The following is a 23812-nucleotide window of genomic DNA, read 5'->3' on the forward strand; positions in this document are numbered from 1 at the left end:
TTAGACGGAAATGTTTTTTTTTTCAATGTTCTAAATGTAATAAGGTAACGTCTAGTGGAACATATATACGTTTTTATGTAGATGTGTAAACAGGAATCAGGTCGCCTGCCCGTCCGGTTGTATTTGGTGGTTCGGGGATAACTCCTTTTCTAAGTGTATCAAATTTACATTTCTTTGGTCGATAAATCTCATCGGGTCGGGTGGATGGGGTTTAGTGAGCAAAGCTTTCATGGTGTAACCGTATTACTGTCTGTTAATTTTTATGCCAAAACGTTTTCCGTTGGTATATAAAAAATTATGTAGTACCAACTGGAAAAATAATTAATCAGGAGCTGTTATTGAGAGGAAGTGAAATGCTATATAATCATAAATCTCGCAGCAATTTTTCAGGGTTATTATCCTTAATTTTATGCTTTCCGGTAGTTTATAGAAAAATATCAGTGAATTCAAACTGTTTCAAACAATGAAAATTAACAGTGAAAATTATCGATAATTTTCACAGTTTACTGTGAAATGACGTCATTTTTTGACGAAATTACGTCATTATCCCAGCAAAATTCTTTAGTAAAACTCTTAAACAATGTATATAAACGGTGAAAACAGCGTGAAATAAAAAGGAAATTTGTTCGATTCGGTGGATTATCGATTTTAATTCACGAGTGATCACTAAAAAAAATATTTTCACGAACGGCTCAGCCACTCGTGAAAATATTATTTTCTATGATCACTCGTGAATTAAAATCGATCATCCACCGAATTAAACAAATATCCTTTATTTACTAAGAATGCTTATTTTGTTGGAAGCATGTCTATATATATGTCTATATATATCTCCAAAAACATTCATGGTTAGGAAGCTCACACCAAGAAAACATATTATAAGCAAGAGCTATATCTATTTCTGTTATTATTTCATGGTTATTGCCCTTTCAATCTGGATCAGCAGACAATTTATTGCATAGATCAGACTCTGGTTTAATGATCGCCATTTTGTTTGAACTACCTCCTCTTGGCCGCTCTCACGAACTATATAATTCAAATTGGCAAATGCTGGAGAAAATATTTTTTAGGAAGCTCGATAATTACAGCAGAATTAAATGTTAATTGCACAAAGTAGAGAACTTCACTTATATGTTACGAACATGTTGAAAATTATTAAAGTTAATCAATAAAATTAACTGAAGTATATATAATTAATAGTGATATTTTAATAAACACAAAAGGATGTTGATTCATTCTAGTTATATTAAATAATAATAACAATAACATACTGAAAATGATAATTTATGAAAAACTTTTAACATTTAACTTTTATGATGGTATTTACAAATAAATACTCCAATTGATAACAAAATGCATACATTAATAATATTATTAATAATCAATATATCACGACTGTTTGCCTTTGTTACAGTGACAGTCCTACTTAATATACAATATATTTATGACGGTTATGATACTTAAATTAATTAACTTCTAAACAATTAATAATTTATTTATTTTTCAGGGGTAAAATTAAAGAAAACTTTTTATAAAATTGACAAAATAATTATCGGTAATTAAGACATTACAGCAGTATTATTTTCATAGTATTTAGACGTCAAGTTAAGTAATCCGAACAGCAAAAGGTCGAATCCAATTACCAAAAAGTTGTCGATGTGTAAAAGGTAGGGAAGGGCTCCGGTTCTTGCTTTACAACGGTATTTTTAGTTACTTATTTAAATTTAATTTTGTTATCTTATCTATTGTTTATTTATGTTTTTATGTTTTTTTTGAAAGTCGCTGCTGAAATATATATTACATTAAACATCCTAAATCAATTTAAAAATCAGATTCACGTATCAAGAGATTTTGGTATTTTGCGAACAAGTAAATATTCGGTCGTTAATGTTATTTCTGATTGACCGGACGCTTATGTATGCTCTTGTTTTAATATTGGAGAAAAGTAATTTCCTACAGATCTGTCCGTTGTTTAATTATTGAAAAGATAAAGTAAATATTTATCATAACTGTTTAATACACATATTTAAATTCAAAGAGTATCTATTAAAATAGTTGTTAAGTATTTGATAATTATTGAAGCGACCACAAAGCGAATGCAATAACTGACTTACAGTATAGCGTTGGGCGCCATATTGTGTATGTGTTTATAGCGAACACCAGCTGTGGGTTTCAATGAAACGCAGACTGAAAAACGCACGCGATATAGATAAAAATGGAAAATGCAGACTATATGAACAAAGTAAAAAAACGCTATATATTTTAAAAACTTGTTATTTATTGTTTATATTATTGATTTACTTGTTATTTTTTTAATTCGCTGATGAACTATCTATTCGATTTAAATGCTTTGTAATACCAGTGGTGTATGGGGTGGTCAGCGCAGAATTAGTTCTTTGTCGATTTGCAGCAGTTCCATCGGGAAGTCAGGCAAAACCGGTTCTCACCTAATCACTCAACTCTCACTTTTGGTTAGAGACATTTTACCCAACCACACCCTGGTACCAGCTTCTATTTTGGCGGTTAAAACGAAGTGAGGGAATTGGCACGTTTCGTACGACCATTTGCACATTATTTGAGAGGAAACGGGCGCCGCCAAGATTGCTTTAACAACAAACAAATGAAATGACAATGACTACAAAAACAGAATTCAAAGCCGTATCGGTCGGGACCAGGAATAACAACGACCGCGCTCTCCACCGCCAGTCTCCAGGTTGGAAGCAACAAGTTAGTTACTGGAGCTAATCGATCGCTCAAGTTGGTGACAAAAGGAACAACCATAGGAACATGGAACGTAAGAACACTCAATACGTGTTGCAAGGTCCATGAACTGACGCACACTACCATTAACAACAACATCAAGGATATCCTACTGTCATCGGCCGAAAAAGTGCATGGGAGTGAGAAAGAAGAAAAAGCCATGGGTAACGATCAAAACTATGAACCGATGTTACAAAAGAAGAGAGCTGAGGCTTGAGAAGTACACCAACCTGGACTGTAGGGTAAGCTACCAGAACACGGAGGTAAGGAAGAAGATGAAATTAGCCAAGGAGGAATGGTTTGAGGAACAATGTATCATCATCGACAAAGGGATGACCGCAGGCAACAGTAAGAAGGCCTACAGCACCCTTGACCCTCACTAAAAGCAGTCAGCCCAAGGCCACTGTTGTATCAGAAGCTGACGGGAATCTCTGTACCGACATTTCCGAAGTCCTAAACAGATGGATAATATACTGCAGTGAGCTCTACAAATATTCGCTTCAACCGGACTTTAGTCTCTTTCAGAACGATACCAGATCAGAAGCGGAAGACGAAAGTTAACTTAAGGCAGAGGTGGATGAAGCAGTGAGTAGTCTTAAGGCTTAGAAAACTCCGGTAATGGACAACATCCTTTCCGAGCTGATTCAGCTCGGAGGAGAGAAAACGATTGCAGCATTGACGGCACTATGCCAAAAGATCTGGGAGGAGAAAAAGTAGCCCAAGAAGAAGACCCAGTAACTGGTCCTAACGCTACCGAAAAAGGGCAACCTCAAGTTGTGCGAGCCTTACCACAGCATCAGTCTCATCAGTCATCCCAGCAAAATCATGCTACACAACATCTTTAATCGAGTAAGGCTGAGGAACTGCTGGCCGAAGAGCAGGCTGGATTCAGAGCTGGGCGGAGCGAAGTGGAACAGATCTTCAACTGCAGAATCATCATTCAGAAACAGTTGCAACACCAACGTGAGCTCATCCACAAATTTATTGACTTTAGGAAAGCTTTCAACCGCGTCTGGCATGTTATAAGAGTATTCAACATTGACGAAGGGCTGGTGCAAGTCATTATAAAACTCTACGAAAACGCCAGCAGTGCAGTACTTCTCAACGGACAGCAGGGGGACTTCTTCAGGACATCAGTGGGCGTTCGTCAGGGTTGTCTGCTCTCTTCCGTCCCGTTCAACCCTTTCCTTGAGAAGATAATGCATGAGATCGCAAATAACTTTATCAGTAATGCTAAATAAGTGACAAATGTATTTTGCCTTATGTTAAAGTGTCATATAACGAACGTTTGGGGCATTATTGAATTAATATAATAATAGAAATTTGTATCAACGCAATAAACCAAATTTCATACAATTTTTCAAAAGGCAGTCACGCCTAGACCAACATTGTATTACCTCGGGTATTAAACGTCAATACGTTTCGGACACTTCGGGTTTTTATCATACTATATGAATCCTTGTATATTAACGTATCGTAAAGATCGTCAAAACATCGGTCAATTCCGTATGTATTCGTTATGTGTCCGTTGCATGCGTCATTTTAACGTTGCAATAGTTAGACAAGTGACTTTGCACACGGCCCGTCCGAATTTGCACGCGTTAAAATAAAATGTTTCATCTTTTTATATCTGTATTTTGACGTTAGTAAATACACAGTCTCACGCAAGTAGCCGGATAGAAGATGCAATAATTTATTGGTGTCGCGGGCGGGGCCCGTCGGGGGTCTTCACTTTTATCTTGAATTTTACAAACATTTGAAAACGTTGTGTTAGGTTAAATAAGCAGAAATAAAACTGTGTATCCTGTATCAAAGACTTCGCCACACAGTCTTTTAATGGTGCCGTGATCAGGATCGAACCGAGAAGTTAAAAAAATCCACTATACGGTCATCACGAGCCAACAGAACAATAACAACTCGACATGAATAACGGACAGTGTATTAATAAATGGTGGAAAACAGAGAGAGGATTTCAAAATTTATTAATTTATAAATAAAAAAGGAAAAGGCGTCATTAAAACGAAGTTTTTTAGAATTATTTTAAAGGATTTTACGTAGTTAGCTGTTAAAAGAATAATAATAATAATAAATTATGTTCACAGAAATTGTTTAAGTATCAAATTCAATCATCATATTTTGCATAGATCAATAATTTTTCTTAAAATTCCGGTGAATTGAGAATATTTAAGAAAGTATTTGAGTTTTACATTATTTTATGAGTTATAGAAATAATTAAATTAGAGGCGAATTATGAGTATTTTAAGAATTTTATATAATTTTGGTATTATTGCAATATATGTGGTAAACATGAGGTTTATGAAATAACGATATTAACAGGATACGTCTATCATTGTACAATTCCTTAGGACAGTAAAGTGGCGAATACATTTCTAAAATTTCCTGGTTGCACGTACGTAAAATATCAAGCTGTTATGTATGTTTTGAGGACGTGTTTCGATATTTTTGATGAAATAAAGGTTGTATTTACAATGCGTTCTAGTAACTTGTCATGCCGATATTTAAGAATAACGAAAGGGAATATAAATAAATGTTTGCCTTGATTTTGAACAACTGATGCATGTATCAACCACAACGCAAATGAAAGATCGAGATTTCAAGACTGCGCAAATGACGATCGCGAAACAACGCCCTCCACAACGAAGTGGAGATCATACTACGCGAATTGTATGGGGGCATCACTGTGTTTTGCTCTGAAAGCATAATACATGGTCCGTATTGCTGAATATGAAATCAACGCCTGAGAATCTTCGAAAAGACATTGAGTGGCGCACATATGGACAAAATACTTGTGACAATTTACACAATGGAATGTGGCAGCGGTTCATATAATTGACGTGCTTATATAAAGTATCCGGATTTCAACCTAATAAATCTGGCGCCTTAAGACATCTAGGGGAACTACCATAGCTAAGCTCTCGCAAGACTTTTGACAAAATAGAAGATCTTAATGTCCCGAGAGAAACGATGTCGCTGTTACCAGCAACAAAAACACAAACAATAACGCAAACAATAACAATGATGATTAAAACAGAAACGACAATGGACGACACAATAGAAACATCGGAAAGCAGATCTGAATCACCAACCGCATGCGAATCGCCACGGACGAGTTGACGCTCGGTTGACTGTTGACTGTCTTGACTGTTGCCGTAATAAATCCGACTTAAAAGAAACATCGTATTCGCCGCGAGCGACAACTTCAATACTACATGGACGACAACAGATGTACAGATGTCCAACGATCAACATCATCGGACATGTGATGTGCTCCACTTCATTACGTTCGACATTTAAATTGTATAACAATAGCAAATTTTATTTATTTCAGCGTTCGTCAAAATCTTATTGTTATCCTCAGTTTTTTCATCATTTGTTTGTCAATATGAACGATGTTTTTATGTTCTTGGTAATTCAATAGTAAAAATGTTTAAGATATTTTTTATTCATAAAATATACCAAAATCAAATTAAGGAGGAAGGTTGTGTAACGTAACGAACATTTGAGGCATTATTGCATCATTATAACAATCGAAACGTGTATCAACGCAATAAACAAAATTTCATACAATTTTCAAAAGGCAGTTACACCTAGACAAACATTTTATTGCCTCGGGTATCAAACGTCAATCAGTTTCGGACACTTCAGGATTTTATCATACTTAATAAATCATTTTATATTAAAGTATCATAAAGATCGTCCAAAAATTGGTAAATTCCGTGTGTATTTGTTATGTGTCCGTTGCATGCGTCATTTTTACGTTGCAATAGTTAGACACGTGACTTTGCACACGACCCTTCAGAATTTTTACGCGTTACAATCGACTGTTTCATCGTGGATTTGATTATTCTTTAAACACATAAATTATTATTATTCATTAAACACATTAGAACGTAACATTCTTCAAATTCAATCATTTATGAATACACAGATCTTTCTCAAATTTGTGATTTTCCTTGGCCTTAGATCCTGTATGGTGGTTGTATTAAGCTTCGATCCAAGGTCGACGGCATCCATAAAAGTATGTGTAGCGTTATTCGATTGAACAACGAGTTTTCATTGATGTTTATTTAGCTTCTTAAATTCTAACACAAACACTTTTCAAAGTCCAGTAATATTATAATCAACAAGATACTAGCGAAACCGTTAACGGGCTTCGCCCGTGACAATTAGAAATTGTGAAACTACAGCCCGGCCTGTGAAGTGTGTTCAGGCTTCATGCTTTAATACCAACAGTGACTGGTTACATACCAATGATAAACAAGACGATAGGACGTAACATCAGGAAAAGTTCACCAAAGGAGTGTAACTACTAAATGGCATTTTTGCCTATCTGCTTGACAGTACATGGGGAAGTTAGGTAGGTTAATAAATTAATAACTTGTAATAAGGTCACGCCATTCAATCATTGTTTTTTTTTAATGTAAGAACACACCATGAAATTGTTATTTTTATGAATTAATTATTTATCTAAAGTTCAGTAGATAATGTTCAAATAATCGTTGCTTTACACTTTTAAAAATATATGCGAAAAAGGATGCTTAAAATCTGAGTTCTGAAACAGTTGTATGTGTCGATACAACAGTTGGCAAATAACTAAGAAAGGTGATAAATTTATGCAAACGGATATCTATTTGCACCGTTTAATATTCATGACGTAGCATCAGTTTTTAAGTACAACAGAAGAATTAAAAAATAATAATGGGGCCAAGCAAGTGTTGCTGATTACCACGTTATGGCAATTATTGAATATTCTTACATAATATGACAACTCCACACACACCTAGCAAAATAAGTACATAGATGACGTAGATTTTTTAAAGTCTGATTTTACGAGGTAAAAAATTGCCAGTAATATATATGAACGATGATCAAGTGTTTTGGCCACACATTTGCATTTCACTACGCTCGGATATGTTTTTTTTAAATTAATTTTTTAGTAGAGTAGATTTTATTTACCTCGTTCATAGGTATGTGCAGGTCGAGGCCATCTTGCCCTATACCGTACAAAAGAGTATGTATGAGCAGCTCAAATATGAGTTAATATTTCCAAAGAGACATACAAACACAGTATGTTAACTATGGATATATAGACATTGTAAAAATCTTCCTTCAAGAATACATTGAATTATAAACAAATTAAATATAACACATATCATGTTTAACTTTCAAGTAGGTTAAAAATTACACTAGCATTGTGGAAATGTAATACAACATTAAACAATGGAGAGACAAAAATAGGCATGACACAAACGTGCCTTAATTGTATATTTGTAAATGGATATTTAGTAGTACATATTATCTAAAATAAATTATATTGGCCTGGGTTCATCGTACGAATACTCTTAAACTGACCACTTTGGGAAATTATTATTTTGGTGAGTCGACTGTTTTTTTTTATATTTCCCATCTTCGTTCCTGGAACATTCGGGATTTTATATAAGTATCTCTGATTATTTTAAAAACGAAACTGTGCACATACTTTCAGTCTATAATACTCATTATGTCATTCCATTTTGTTTTACTTAAAGTTGTTGCAGTATTTGAAATTAGAGTTTCATATACTAGTTTATTTTGCTTCTGGGTAAAAAGTTAAAAACAAACAAATCAATGCAACAAGAAGTATAAGGTCAAATATTAGTTGTTGTATACAACACCTGAGTTTTTATGAACTCTGCTGCAGATATTTTTAGACCTTCGTAAAATTAAAAAATACTGTTTTTTTTTAACAGTACAAGCTTCAACTAATTGCTAAGACTTGAATTTTCCTGAGGTACATAATATGCCTCTTATAAATAGTATGCACCGTCCATACATACTTTATCATAAATATAATTTGAACCAAACTTCAAGTTATTTTTTATAAAATGTGGCATGTCAAGTATATCATCAGGTTTACTTCTTTTGCTTTTATTTAGTTCATAATATATTAGTACATCCTTCCAGAAACAATTTGTGAAGTTGTAAACAATATTGCCAATATATATGCATTTCCCATATTTATCATTTTTAAACAATGAACAGTGAATGCACACGTTGAAAACATTTTCCTGCACATGTTACTGACTTCTTTATCCATGAACGCTTCATTCTTTGTTCAAATGAATAAACGGCAATCATATTAAGGCCTTCATCTTCATAAGATTAGATAAGTATATTATGCATAATATGTATAGGCCCATTCCATAATAGGTCGTTAAACAATCGTGTATTTGTCACAATATACTTGATCCTGGGCTAGGAAGAAAAATAAATAAGTGTGTAAAAAGGGAAATCAACGAGGTTTTTTCCTTGATGGTGTAAGATGTTTTCTTTTTCAAAATTGTATTATACTTTGTAAACTTTAAATCTTGTTCGAAAATATAACTGAACCATTTTTTTCTAAATATACATTAAAACCCTTCAAAATTCGCTGTTCCCCAGTGGAGTTTTACTTAGTTTTAATTGAGTGTGTGCTATATATTTTTTAACCTGTCTATATTAAATAAGTTTTGTCAAAGTTTATTTTCAGTACAGACTCTAAAGCAAAATTATGAAATAACGGCAAAAAAGCATTAAGAGAAATGTTCGAACCATCCAACAAAAGAGAGGTGTAATCTGCAAATTGAGATATTTTGTATTCAACATTTTCGATTTGTATTCCTTTTATTTTTGTTGCGTGTCTTGAATTAGAATAGTCAAAATGCCTGCACTTAAAATAAAGATATTTGAAGTACTTGGGTTAACGCTTACGGCAACTTCTTTCAATTCAAATGAAATCTGATAAAAGCCCATTGAATAGTTATCATGGTGTTATATAAGAAATACGGACCCAATTTCTGAACATAGCACCACAATTTAAGTGCAATAAGTTTTTTTTTCAATAAAATTGAGTGTATACAAGGCCATTTCAAATTCTAATTGCATTAAAAGTCTATATATTTTGTTATCTTCTGTGTATTTTAAAACATCATATAGTAGTATTGTATTTTATATTATACGTCGTCCTTAACTAAAGCCAGTTTAGTGTTTGGCGATAAGTTTTCCCTAGCTAGGCTAGCTTTAAGGTTTGAGATTTTGTAAGAACTGTTTTCGTTTGTTTTCGTTTGGTATGCATCAGATGATTCCCCGTTGTTGAGTTATTTACAAGACTCCTGAAATAAAGAATAATTAAGACTTCTAAGAATAAACTAATTAAGAAACTTCCAGAAAATTGTGAAAAACTAAGTAGTGAAGACTGGGTTTTTCTTATTTACCATATTTTTGGTCTATTAAAGATGTTTTTTCTTCCATTGTCAGCCAGTCTTCTAATAATTGAGATTCATCATTACTTAGTTTATTTTTTTTGTATATGTTCTAGGTCATCAATTATGTCAGAATTACTATAGATTTTTTTTGTTACTGTGTCTGTATATAAAGTGTTGTTATATTTAGCAGCTTCGGTTAAGAATTGTCTTTTCATCATATATACCTTGATCATCAATGTTAATATTATATAAGGTATTGTTTCACTAGATAAATGTAGTTTTTTCAAATTTAAAAAAATGTTTTGTTGGTTTTTCACCTTAATGTTTGCGCTTGATGTTATAATTGATTAATTTTGTTTCACGTATATTTGAGAGATCCGGTTGCAATGAATTCAGCTCATCAATGTTTGTTTCATTAATATATTGTTCTAGTGTTTCAATTTCATTTAAAAGAAAACAAGTCCATATTCTTTCTTTGGTTTGACTTATAAAATGAAAAAACATATAGTTTTGGCTCTGCTTTCCAATAATAAAGTTTCTTAAAACAGCTGATATTTATAGTAAACTGCAACAAGTTAGCATGAATAATACTCAGTAATTCAGTGTTATAAACAGGAAGGCAGTACTGTTTTTTTTAAAATTTCTTCAATTTTGTATTTCATTATCTTTAGAATATTTATCATGCATTGTTGAACTTTCGAAGTTCTTTACCATACTTGACTTCACATAGACTTAAATCTGAAGTTATAACTGAATGTTCAGATTTGTAGCAAGCTGTAATTTAAGATTGTTTTTGTACTTTACAAGATTGCTTGTGACAAGGAAGAAATCAAGTCTGGCTTGCTGATGAGTATTTGGTTTTCTTCATGTATATTGGTATCTATCAAGCTTTTATCATATACATCAGAAGATAAAATTCTCTTGACTTTTTGTTGTCATCGAGATTTTTATAATTTTAATAATCTAATTTATTATCTTGTACAAGATTTCTATCCCCACATATGATATAGGTGTCGTTTCCAAATATTTATATTTTTGAAAAGGCTTATCATAAAAATTGGGCTTATCATAATTGACTCCGTATATAGTACATAGAGAAAATCTTTTTGTATCAAATGTTAAATCTAAAAAGTTATTTCCAGTTTGATCTGTTAGGGTGTCATGAATGGTTACCGCTGTAATCTTAAAAAAAAGCAAACCCCTCAAAGGTTGGAAGTATCATGACTGAAATAACATTCCCCAGCCGGATACCTCTGTTTCTGTTGATTGGATAAAGTGACAATCTTGTAAACAATATGCATTTGATGTTTGGTTTTTTCAAATAGTTTAGTACATCATTTGTTTTGTTTATAGTCGTTAAGACCATGGAAGTTGTAAGATAAAATTCCACCATAAGTATATATTTTTAATTTTAAACTATTATTGTGGTATATCATACAATAGAACCTAATTACCAATAAATTTCAAACACGCACACAAAAGTAAGCTTTTGATCATTTTAAAACTATGCTCAAAATATGCCCTGCGTATTGAAATAAGTTGGTATTGTATTGCACGTTGTATTTATATCAAATCACTTGAGAAATGCAAAATATTCTCAAACATATTCATTATTAATTAAAAGTATTGAATAACATAATGATCGTACACGTTATTTAGATTTAATAATTGAAATGACACATTACACTAATACCGAATTTGATAGCATTGCAAAAGTGTTAACGGTTTTTCATTACGTGGAGCAAAAAACTATAAACATAGTAACTAATTACTTTTCCATTTTTTGTGAAAACAGCAAATATTATCTCTACAGCATTTGTTTAGTGCTTATATCTTATTCATTTACAATGCAGTGTTTAGAGATGCTATTTAATTAAGCACATAATTATGTAAATATTCATACATGATTGATCAATATACAAATGTACATGTGTGCAGTAGCTGAATAAGATTAATCGATCAGTTTTAGAAAAACATACATTACTAAAACAAACTGTCTGTATATATAGAACTATTGGAGTGTGTAAGTATATTGGAAAAACCTGTTCAAAACACATTTGAACTGCAACTAGCCATATAATTTAAAACTGTTTATTTAGTTAGATATTTTAATAATATTAAAATTTTATAATTTTTCGACAATAGTTTTAAACTTAAAAAATGTCATTTGAAAATATTTAAAGGATAAGCCCCAAATACTATAGTTGATATTAATACAAAATTAATGCACTCTAGTAGTCCTTCAATTTAAAGCTGTTTATTTATTTACATTTAGATATTTTAACACTACAAAACCTTAGTTTGATTTCAACAATATTTCTCAGCTAAAGAAAATGTTCTTGACAATATTTTTAAAGGTAAGTCCTATATGCTATAGTTTATAATTGGTGGGATTATAAGTATTTTCTAACTCTAAAACTTCATTGTATGTCCAAACTATCTAAATGAAGTTATTGTTCATTTCGGACGGTTTGCCCGGTATTCACTTGTGACACTGTTGATCTTGTCATGAATGCCGCTCTGTTCGCGCTCTTGATTATTGGTAAGTGAAAACACGGAGCCGTTGAAACACAAAGTGGTCTATGGCTGGATGTAAGGACAGTCTATTAATCAATGCACTGTTCAGCGCCGTGACATCATCAACTAGGATGTGCCCTTCTGCCTTTATTTCCTTCCTTTTCCGCATAATAATTGTTTTGTCATTGTAAGACTTGAACTTCAGAAGCACTGGTCTGATGTGTACTTTCTTACTTGAAATTCTATGTATTGCAAGAATTAGATCGTTTTGAAGTTTTACTTCTTTATCCTGCAGTAGACCTAAGCTGAGAAAGTGTTCATTATCAAGCTGCCTTTTAGTTCCACTCAATATTCTGATGTAAGTAAATATATTTCTTGTTAATTAAAATCAAAATACAAATATATTAAAATATTAAAACTATACTGTACTGCTATACTTATCGACTCGGCCCGAACCACCTCCACTGCACTCCACTGTACTCCACTGTGCTTCACCGCACTTCACTGCACTCCACTCCACTCCGTTCCAGTCCACTGCAGTGTACTGTACTGCACTGCACCGCACTGCACTATAAATAAACTTATGCAACCCATTTGACTATTTATACGATACTTTTCCTTTCCGCGCGAGATATCAGGCTGTACTTATCAGACATCGAGGACACTTAATATTCGGCATTTCTCCAAGGTGAAAATACGCATCCTGATTTCGGTTTATTCAATTCAAATGATGTGTGAGGAATTAATTGGCCTTTGATTATTAATGTTTCTTTTTCTAATGGATTTTTTGTGGAATCTGAATTAGATGAAACTGTATATGCACTTTCGTAGGGTGTACATGTGGATTGTTGCCATGTCGTTCCGCTTTGTTGATTATTTATAAAGTGTTTTCACCATCAAGCGATAATTTCTTCCACGGATTTCTAACACTTATTACCCTTTATGTGATGGACGTGAGTACATTTTTTCAGACAGTTCCACTCGAATAATTTTTAGGAAGGTATGTCGTTTTGATTCATAATATGACATAGTCTAGTGAATTTTATGAGCGTGTGTCAAATCAAAGGAACTTATGATCCGAAACTTTATGCGCCATTTTTTAGTCACTGTATGCAAAATATTTCCTTAAAATACGCCAATTTTAATATAGTAAAATTATTACTCTCGAGTAAAGGAATAAATCTCCGAACAAGGAAGTAATGTGAAACCAAATAAACAACGTATTGAAATCGAACAAGTAACATTTTGAACTTTCACCGTTTTTATGTCCGTTACAATTGTATATGCAGTTTAAACACTAACGTTTTTCGATTGTGTACATATAATTATATTGTATGATGTAACGAGTTCGATTGTTTATACCCAAAATAACATTGATTCTAAATACATGCTTTCAATACATACAAATTAATTCGATAAAGTATCTTCAGCTTACTGTTTAATAGCATTTCTTCATTATTTACTATTCGGGAAAAAATAGTTTTAATCGAAAAGTTGTAGTTTGGGTATCATTATATTGACGCAAAAAATGATTTGTTTGTCAGCTTAAGATACAAGTTTGATGATCTGGAAGAAGATTTAGTCACTAGCGAACTGTTCTATTTAACATGCAGACAAAGAAAGGTAAATGGACATGTTCGTCTTAAATAAAACACATTTTAAAAACATATTGTCAGTGAGTGGTGACATGCTTATTATATAAAGATTTTAATTGTATCCCTTCTTTCAAAAATAACGAACAAATATTATTCTTTATTTTATATAGTTGCAACTTTCTTAGTACAACATCGGTAAGCGCTTGCATAAAGTGTATTTAACATGCACTTTTTCTCATCAATTTTGGTATATCAAGTTTGTTTTGGAAGTTTTGACAACAAACATTTCATTAGTTATCAAAGTTTTTATATTATCTTAGAACCGTAGGCCTAATATTTGTTTTATGTAATGTTTAGGTTTTTCTCATGTTAAGTGCTAACTTCATGTGAATCTTTTTTTCTAATTAAAATTGAGTTTGCTCTTTTAAACTAGTTTTAAAACGAAAGGGGATTTAAAAGGTTCGCTACCATGTTTTTCTTAAAAATAAATTAAACGAAGCTCCTATAAAATCATTGTAAACCTTAATTGTTTAATTTTAAATATTATAATTTTTAAACAATTCAAACTATGTTGTTTCATTGATGATGTATTTTGTAAATAAGTGTTACTATAGTTTTAACACAACGCAGAAATTTGATGATCTGAACACGGGGCAATAAACATACATGTCACGTCAATACATGACATTTACAAATATCTGCTCTTCTAACAAACAGCCATTACAATGTATATGTTTAATGTTCGGTTTTAATAAAATTAAAATACAATCGTCATTTGAGAATTATAGAAATACGTATTTTGTTATATTTGATCAAAACATGAAAACTTCATACCATGAGAAAGATGTGTAAATTGGCGTAAGGTTGTTATACGTGAGTTCAATTAATCATTTTTTCGGATTTGATCAGAGGTAATGGTATTGATGTCATGAAAAATATTTCAAATTTTAAAATATACCTGGATTACGTCACACAATGATTAAAAATGTTGTTGTACGGTTATGTACATGTCAAGCGCGGACATTTCTTTGTTTGACACTATGAATTCGTTACTTAATATATATGTTTGTAAATCATATAGCCGTTTACATTAAAACTCGTATAAAGTAACTCAAACGAAAACAGTTAAAAAGTAACATATATAAACACTTGATTTGGTTTAGTATGGGTATAACATGCTTTAAACGCTGGGCAAAATGTAAGCATATAATTTAAACTTTAACACATTTGATATGTTATTATTTTTTACAATATGGCTACAGTAATGGTTGAGAAACAAGCATGTGTTTAGTTTTGGCGACACACTTTATTTTCGTAATTCACTCGTGTTTGAAGATGCATTGATAAAACAACATGTACGTACCTTTGATGTGAGACATGGAGATCGTTTAGCTTTGTGAGTTTGTACAGTTTGTTCCTTTTACTGACTAAAGAAAACCTAACAGTAACAATGTCGTCAACGCCCATGACGTGCATAGGCAACGCTCCATAACTTACAGCAAAGCGTGTTGTAACTGATTGTCAAAATACAGGAGGCCGCGAAAGGTTATCCATTACACTTTAAACATGCATAGCAAGAACAAAAAGTCGTCTAAACATGCATATACATAGTTCCATGTAAACGTCTCTTTTAAAGAATGGCTAAATATAACAAACACGTATGACACTAAGATGTACTTTAGTTAATGCCATTCACTTTAAATAAACGTGTTTTTTGCAGATAATGAATTAAAATTAATCTCAATATTATGTCCTTTTTTTCTTTGACATGTACATTAAAGGGACCGTCAACTAGATTGACGGGAAAAGAAAAGTAATAAAATACCGTATTTTTTACAATTATAAGTTTATATTGATTAAAATAACACGACTGGCATATTACATTACTTGAAAAAAGTTGTCAAGTTTTCATATTTTCAGTATATTCTGTAATACAATTTCGCGATTTGAAATCGAAAGTACATCGCGAAAATAGGTGACATAACGATATACACACGATAAATAACGCAATAAGATTGATCATTTTATATTTATAAAATATATACAATTCACTACGCATGCACAATTTGCAATCCTGGGTTTACCACGTGACGATGATGATCAATCTACTTGCGTTATTTATAGTTAACTGGTAGTTACCTGGTAGACATACCCAGTAAACTTTTATTACCGACAGTAACTAAACTTTCAAATTAGCATGTTTCAGAAGACACACTTGTAAATCCGGCTAATATCTTATAATTTATGTGATGGATCTTTTTTATCAAACAAGGCTTATTATTAAAACCTTAATAATAATCGGGACGGTTTTGTTTTTGTTTCTTGTATACTCCTGGTGACATCGATTGCACACATTTTTTTCAGAATGGAGGTTTAATATGCAGTATCGTATCAGAGTGGACTTTCGCATACTATCATGTCGTTCCGCTGTGGTCCGTATTTAGAGAGATTTTGCTATTTCAACACTTATATGTTTCCACGCGGTATGCCCATATAACGATAAATCGTATCGTTTCATATATGCTCTTGTTCTTTTGTGTGAGGGTATGTACTTATTTATTGTTTTATACCAATGCTCAATTTTGTTAAAAAAGCATCAACATTAATAACATTAAAATGTGAGCTCCATTCGTATTTCACCAGCTTAATCACTTTGTACGAAGGTTACATTATTACACCTAAAATACGGTAATAGACTGGGATATGGAGAGATATGTTTGTATATTTTGGGCCCAGAACCTCATTCAAATAAGCCCCCCCCCCCCCCCTAAAAAAATAAGTGCTTGGAGGAGCGGTCTATTTGTTTCTCAGAAACTTCAAGTTTTGGTATTAACAATTGTAAAGAGGTCTGATATCAAGTTTGTTTATAAATCATTCTCATCGACTATGAGATCATTAGTTCCTATACACAAAATGCTCAATAAAAGATCCTTTCCACATTACGCCAAAATTGATAACAGGGCGAAGTCACGTGACTCGCAGAATTCCAGAACGAGGCTGAACGTGTATCAAATGCCAATAGTGCCACGCAACGCCCACATCTGATTTCAATCATTCACTCTTTAAAACATTCGGCGACCTAATAATATTGTCAACACAAGATGACAATGTAAGAATAAGAAGCAATATATAATTCCCATTTTAAGTATTTATGCATAAAATATTTTTTCTTTATTAATGTTCTCGTTTTATTTATTCAATTGTTTGTTCACAGTCTGACACTCCAGAGGGAGTAATCACGTGATAGTCAAGATGGCGACGTCCACGCCAAGACAGTTATTTTTCGCCTTTTTATACCCTTTATTACTCTTGTTTAATTTTTAAACGACGCTCACTTTCCAGCCATATCAGTAAAAAAAAGTGATTAGCGTTTATTTCGTATTTACATTCGCTATATATCTCGACTTTACTCCCCGCAAATTTTCTTAATGGAGCCCTAATAAGGTCATCCCGCTAAGACATTTCGCACCGAGTAAAGTCGGGATATAGAGCGAATATTACTTTGAAATAAACGCCAGTAACTTTCTTGCTTATATGGCTGGAAAGTGGGCGGAATTTGAAAACATAATACAAGTAATAAAGGGTATAACACGGCGAAACATACCGGCATCGAACTGGACGTCGCCATCTTGATAATCACGTGATTAGCCCCTCTGCACTCTTCGTTTGAGCATTTTTATGGCGGTGTTTTATCAAAGATCGATCAATAATCTTGTTTATTGATAGATCTGTGGTTTTATTGCCACTATGAATTATCACGATGTGATCAGATACTGTGCCATCAAATACTAAATAGCAACAAGTTGTCATAAAGCACACGTAGAAGATGTCTCGTCAATAAACACACTTTATGATTCCTACACGTCTTCTCCTGGTAGAAGTATTGCGTAGTCATTTCTAGGACTAATTTAACGCCAAATACTCAAATTGAAAGTAATTTGCCCTTACAGATAGTCAGATACTAAACACTGTATAGATATGAGCCAGTTTAATCACAATTATAAAGTGAATGACGGACATTCGTTCCTACGTTAATTTAGACACAGATGGACGTTCGTTCCTACATTGTTTTGACAACTCGGACAATCGTTCGTTCGTTATTTTGACAACCCGGACATTGGTTTTTACTTTATTGCTATCCTGGTCATTATAATCACATTTTATTCAAATGAATATGGCACTCTTATAACTATTTTACCGGTGTTTTTAATGTGTCATTATTAAAATAGTGTGCTATTTTTTCATATTTTTATCATATTCTTATTCATTTTTTTAAAAAATATTTCGTGAGCCTGAGCAGAGCATAATAACGTTAAGAATTATTCTAATATATCGAAAAAACACTGATATATGTAATATGCGAAACCTTGTGGAAACTGCATGGTCACCGTTTTGTAGACTTAGACGTGTGTTGGCGTGACCCTCGCAGCATAACACAGGCTGACCGCGTTCGTTCGTTAGAAGTTCCATTTTGGAATTGAACTTGAAGGAATGCCCCTATACTATATACATGTACTACTGCTTTCACATTTAAGGTATTGTCTTAAATTGTAGGAACCATTGTACGGATGTAAAAATTATGTAGAAGTGAATGTCCGGGTTGTGAAAATAATGAAGGAACGAATATTCGGACTGTCAGAATAATGTTAGAACGATTGTCCGGGTTTTCAAAATAACGTTTTAACGAATTTCCTGGTAGTTAAAACAACTTTGAAACAAATTAGTACTTCGTCTAAATAAGCGAAGAACGATTGTCCGTGGGAACGAAAGTCAAGATACCTATTTAAGCGCTTTATAACAATGCGTTTTAAATATTAAAAAAAATGTAATGCCAAACATTTAACGTATAACTCCGTCACAAAGAAGGGCCTAGTCATATAAAGAGTGTACGTTAGCGTACGGAACAACATTATCAAAACAAGCACTATTCTTGACCACAGCGGTGTTAAGTAATGTTTCCGAAAAATACAAAGATTAGACATTTATTATATATATGTGTCACATATAATCACGTATAAAGCGTTATCAAATATGCATGCATAGACAGATCCGTCCGAACCACGTCCGTTTTTTGTTTTTCACTTGTCTATAGAATTCTTCAATACTGTCATTCACTGCAAAAGAAAATGTATTCAATTAAAACAAAATTTACATAACATGTATACAGTGTCATGCACTTCGCCTTTTATAGTGCGTTGTCTTATAGTTATTCAACACACCTCTTACACGTTCGATCGTTCATGAAAAATATCACCTATCAACACACCCATACCTTTGAGCATTATAGTTATATAATGCTATGTATTGTATTAGACAGCTATTGTATATCTTTGTTTTGTTTTATATATCGATGCTGAATTTTCAGACCACCTTTACTCTGATAGTCGTGAGTAGCTCGTATTTTTATTAAGATGAAATACAATTTAAAAAGATAGACTAATGGTACTAAATAATGTGTCGTTGAATTATTATTTGGCTGTTATTATGCTTATATTATAATTACTTATTAATGTATTTACTAAACACATGCCTGTATGCATTTGTTTGTCGTTATTGCAGCCAGTGTCAGTGCTCATGAATCTTCCGAAAGTTAGCAATAACAATCCACTGTTTTATTATCATCGATATTCTCCGCTAAAGAAAGTTATACGGTCAGACTCGTTCTAAAATTCGACGCGGCACGTGATATCTAAAAATAGCAACAGTAATACTAATGTGAAACTGGTCTATTTAAAACATATTCTGTAAAACAATATAAAGCTGGTCAGTAAACTAGGGCCATCTTGTCCAATTTGTTTCTATCGTGCATATCATACCTCAAAACTATTAAAGGGATTTTAAAAAAAGTAATATAATGATATGATATTTGAATGGAAGTGCGGATTACAATTAACATAACTTTTTTCTATGACATTAATGGATTTATTGTCATTGGTTAAATTTTTGTTACAGGGCATATTAATAATCTTAGATAGATTCAAAGTGGATATGGTGAAGTGAACAGTTCAAGCAGAAAAACTCCTTTTCCATTGATAGGGTTTTAATGTTCTTTATTAAGAGCTCACGTATGCACTATGTGCTCGTCGTGAAATTTTTAAATTATGAACACATATTATAATAAGTCATATACAAGGGATTATGCAGCATGATACAATTGATATTTTGTATATTTGTAGGAAAATGTAACATATATATATTTCTGAAGAAGTTATACAATTTTTACAAATTACGTAAAAATACAGTTGATCTTAGATTAATTTTTGGTATCTTAGGTAGCTTTGAGACAAAACAAAGAAACAGCTTCAATTCATTGCCAAGTAATTCACAAGTAATTCACCATTTTACAAACTGATAAGCCATTTTAAATATTAAAGACATAACTTGCATTACTGTGGCAGTGGCTTGAAAAACCTGTATTATGGCTCAAGAATCGCATTTTCAGGTTTTGATATATTTAATTTCCACTTTCTTTTAGAAACAAAATAAATTAGACTTCTATCATTTTTAGTTTTCGCGAAAATGACCTTAACGTTATACCACTGTTAAGTACAAAATGACACATACTTTGCATTATACTTAACAAAAATAAACAAAAGACAAACACTTTAAAATGAACAATATACAGTAATATTATAATACTTTATTCCATACGTGAATTTTATACTTCATGCGACACATACAAACATTTTATGTTTGTCCTGTGAATTTTGACATGGATCTTGGTTCATTTTAACAACAATTGTGTTTCATTATTTAATTAACCATTAAAAAATGTATATGCATATTTTATATATTATTTCAAATATTCATATTTCAGGTGTATCCTTTGAACATATCACGAGTTGATATATGTATGAGTACTTAAGGTGTTAGACTTCACTTTTCAACATATGTGCAATATGTGCATTCTTGTCATTACAAATTGAGTCAAACATGCAAAAAGTATAGTTGGTTAGAAGGACCATCAATTAAAACTTAATAACGCGATAACCCCTACATCCCAGTGCATTCCCTGTAATATTATAGGCAAACTGGGCTTACCATATAACATAGTATCATAGATAAATAGTTATCAAGAACACAACACATATATTTTAACATTTAACTTATTTACACCTGATCATTATGTCATTAACTTCAAATTGTCAAATATATTGTGAAATTTATTTTTTGAAAGTTGATTACAGATGGCAATATCTTATAAATAATTAATCCTGAAGAGACACCTTTTTCAAATCCTGGGGAGTGGCATTTTTAGCTAATTTGTTAGCGCAACCATGGATATTTGCGTGTCTGGTAATTTTGTTTAATCGCAATATATACGAATACAAGTCTAATATGATTGTATCAGATTTAAAGTATTTTAAGTAAATTTGCCGATTATTCATCATGAATATTGATGATTGCTGGAATCACACAAATACATGACTGACCCATACATAAGTGATCTGAAAGTTTTCCATCGACAAAGTATGACCATTTAAGAAAAAGCACAAACAATCAAATTATGAATATCGGCTTATACCTCAACATGAATACATCGCTCTTTCAATGCTTTACCAGGCCTTTAAAGTCAGACAATGATCATGTAGAAATTATTATCATACCATCGCATTGATATCTGCTTGATATAACGTTGCCTGATATATTTTTTTATATCATGGTCAACAGGAAGTTTTAATATCAGTAAATATTTGGAGTTACGTGGGATTTGCGATAAAGTCAACTATTTCTATCAATATTTATTTTTTAACAATCACCACAGCCTGCACTACAGAACTTAAATGACGTCATCAATGGGACAATAAATCTTAAATATCGATATAGTCATTGCACTCGCAAGTGTTGCACAGAAAATAAAGACAAATGATAACTGTATGCTAATCCTCAACTATTTAAACAAACGATTTAGCACGCTTATGTTAATATTGACACCATCATCAAAATGTCAATTTCAATACACATCGCCAAAATGGCGTCGCCAAACTATTCGGTGAAGTGTGTTCTTTGATTAAATTTGTCGCTGCAGTCAATTCCTGATCTCCAATGCAAGACGTTTATAATTAAAGCGGGTGTACTCTTCCACTTCGTAGTGCAAACAACGTTTTTCTCTCTATACGATGTTTAAAATAAGCGATTATTTGTGTCGTCGTTTCGAACGCCGTTGCTACATGTATGTAAACGTATAAAAGCCGGATCAGCAAAATCAGTGTACATTTTAAATATAAAAAATGGATTGTTTTGCAGATTGTTAGGAAAGTGTGGTATGATAAACAGAAGCACAGATTACTGTCCCATCGTTTTGTAATATACCAGGCTCGGCACGAATAAAATTACGGCTCGGCAAGCCTCGCCGTTATATTATTCTAAGTCTCGCCTGATATATTACAAAACGATGGGACAGTAACCTGTTATTCTCTATAGGTCACATGCCACCTGCAAACCTCCCCTATTTTATCACACAAGTACAATGGTGATCAGCTGAATGTACCCGCCCTGAGCTCGCGACCGGCTATGGTAACTGAACTATGTCATTACAGCGATTATTTTCACAATGGGGAAAAGTACTGGTACTGTTTCAATTGGTAACAATTTGCGTGAAAATTCCTGAAATTGGTAAAATTTTATAAAGTTAAATCTTCATCTTAAGAATTATGGGTATGTTTAATTTCTTGGTATTACTTGCACGAACCAATTCAAATATTCATTTTCATGCATTTTTTCTTATAGTGTTCAGATTCAGCGCTCATATTATTTGTTCACTTACACTTTCGGAACGAAATCGAAACAAATGTCATTCCTTTTTTAATTGTGTGTACGGATATTGGGAATGTTGTAGGTTTCGCTCATTTGAGAAAGTACCTTTTTAAGGGTACTTTAGAAAGGAAGACAACATCGCTGCATTCCTGCTAGCACTTTTTATAAATAAAATAAAGTTGGTTCTCTCACCATTTTCAAGTTCACTGCAGTTAAAACAAATCAGGATCTGTTGAACTAAGCACAACCTTTTGCTGTAAATTAACAATTTTGACATGGATTTAATGGCAATTAAATAAATATGTGATGATAAATCGCTATGTGTTGAATTGTTTGCATTCATTCTGAAGTTCTGTTACTCGTTTTCTTAACAGCTCGATAGGCGGTGATCGTTATTATATACATTGTTTTATTAATTAATGTTCATCTTATTTACTTAACCATCACTAAACTCACAACATGTATTCCCCAATATTGAAATAACGCCATAGGACACGTTTGGTAACTCGAGTTTATAAATAATATTGTAATGACACTTAATACATTAAGATATGGTATTGACCTTAGCTTTTGATGACATAGACTGGGTAGGTTAGGTTAAGGTCAGGGTTATGTATAGCAAATGTAGAAATATTGTCTCTGCTAAAATGCTCAAGAATACATATAGCTATTTAAATGTAAAACAGTTTGTTTTTCAAAATCTCGCTATGGTTGCAAATATCATGCATTAGGCAAAGGTCACTGATATTAAAAGTAGAAAAAATTGAGTCCGCTTTATGACACAAAAAAGAGCTATAGTCATTCAACTACAAAGATATATATGTTCCATCTTAAAGTCATTTAAGATTGCCGTGTTGACAAAGACAAGGTCACTAATAAAATATTAGTTCATAATAATTTGAATACTAATTGAGCATTGGAAATGATATTTTATACATA

The 23812-nt window shown here is 32.4% G+C and overlaps 1 protein-coding gene across 1 annotated transcript in view; it reads left to right on the forward strand.

The window, feature by feature from the left end:
- The window catches only part of LOC127840571 (uncharacterized), a 39846-nt gene extending 37395 nt beyond the window's left edge, over positions 1-2451 (forward strand). The window contains exon 3 of the mRNA XM_052368981.1: positions 2363-2451. Coding sequence (XP_052224941.1) covers positions 2363-2451 — 89 coding nt within the window. The remainder of the gene's footprint in view (positions 1-2362) is intronic.
- Positions 2452-23812: the final 21361 nt, after the last annotated feature.

This window comes from Dreissena polymorpha, chromosome 8 (assembly GCF_020536995.1).
Source record: "Dreissena polymorpha isolate Duluth1 chromosome 8, UMN_Dpol_1.0, whole genome shotgun sequence".
In the NCBI taxonomy this organism is placed as follows: Eukaryota; Metazoa; Mollusca; class Bivalvia; order Myida; family Dreissenidae; genus Dreissena; species Dreissena polymorpha.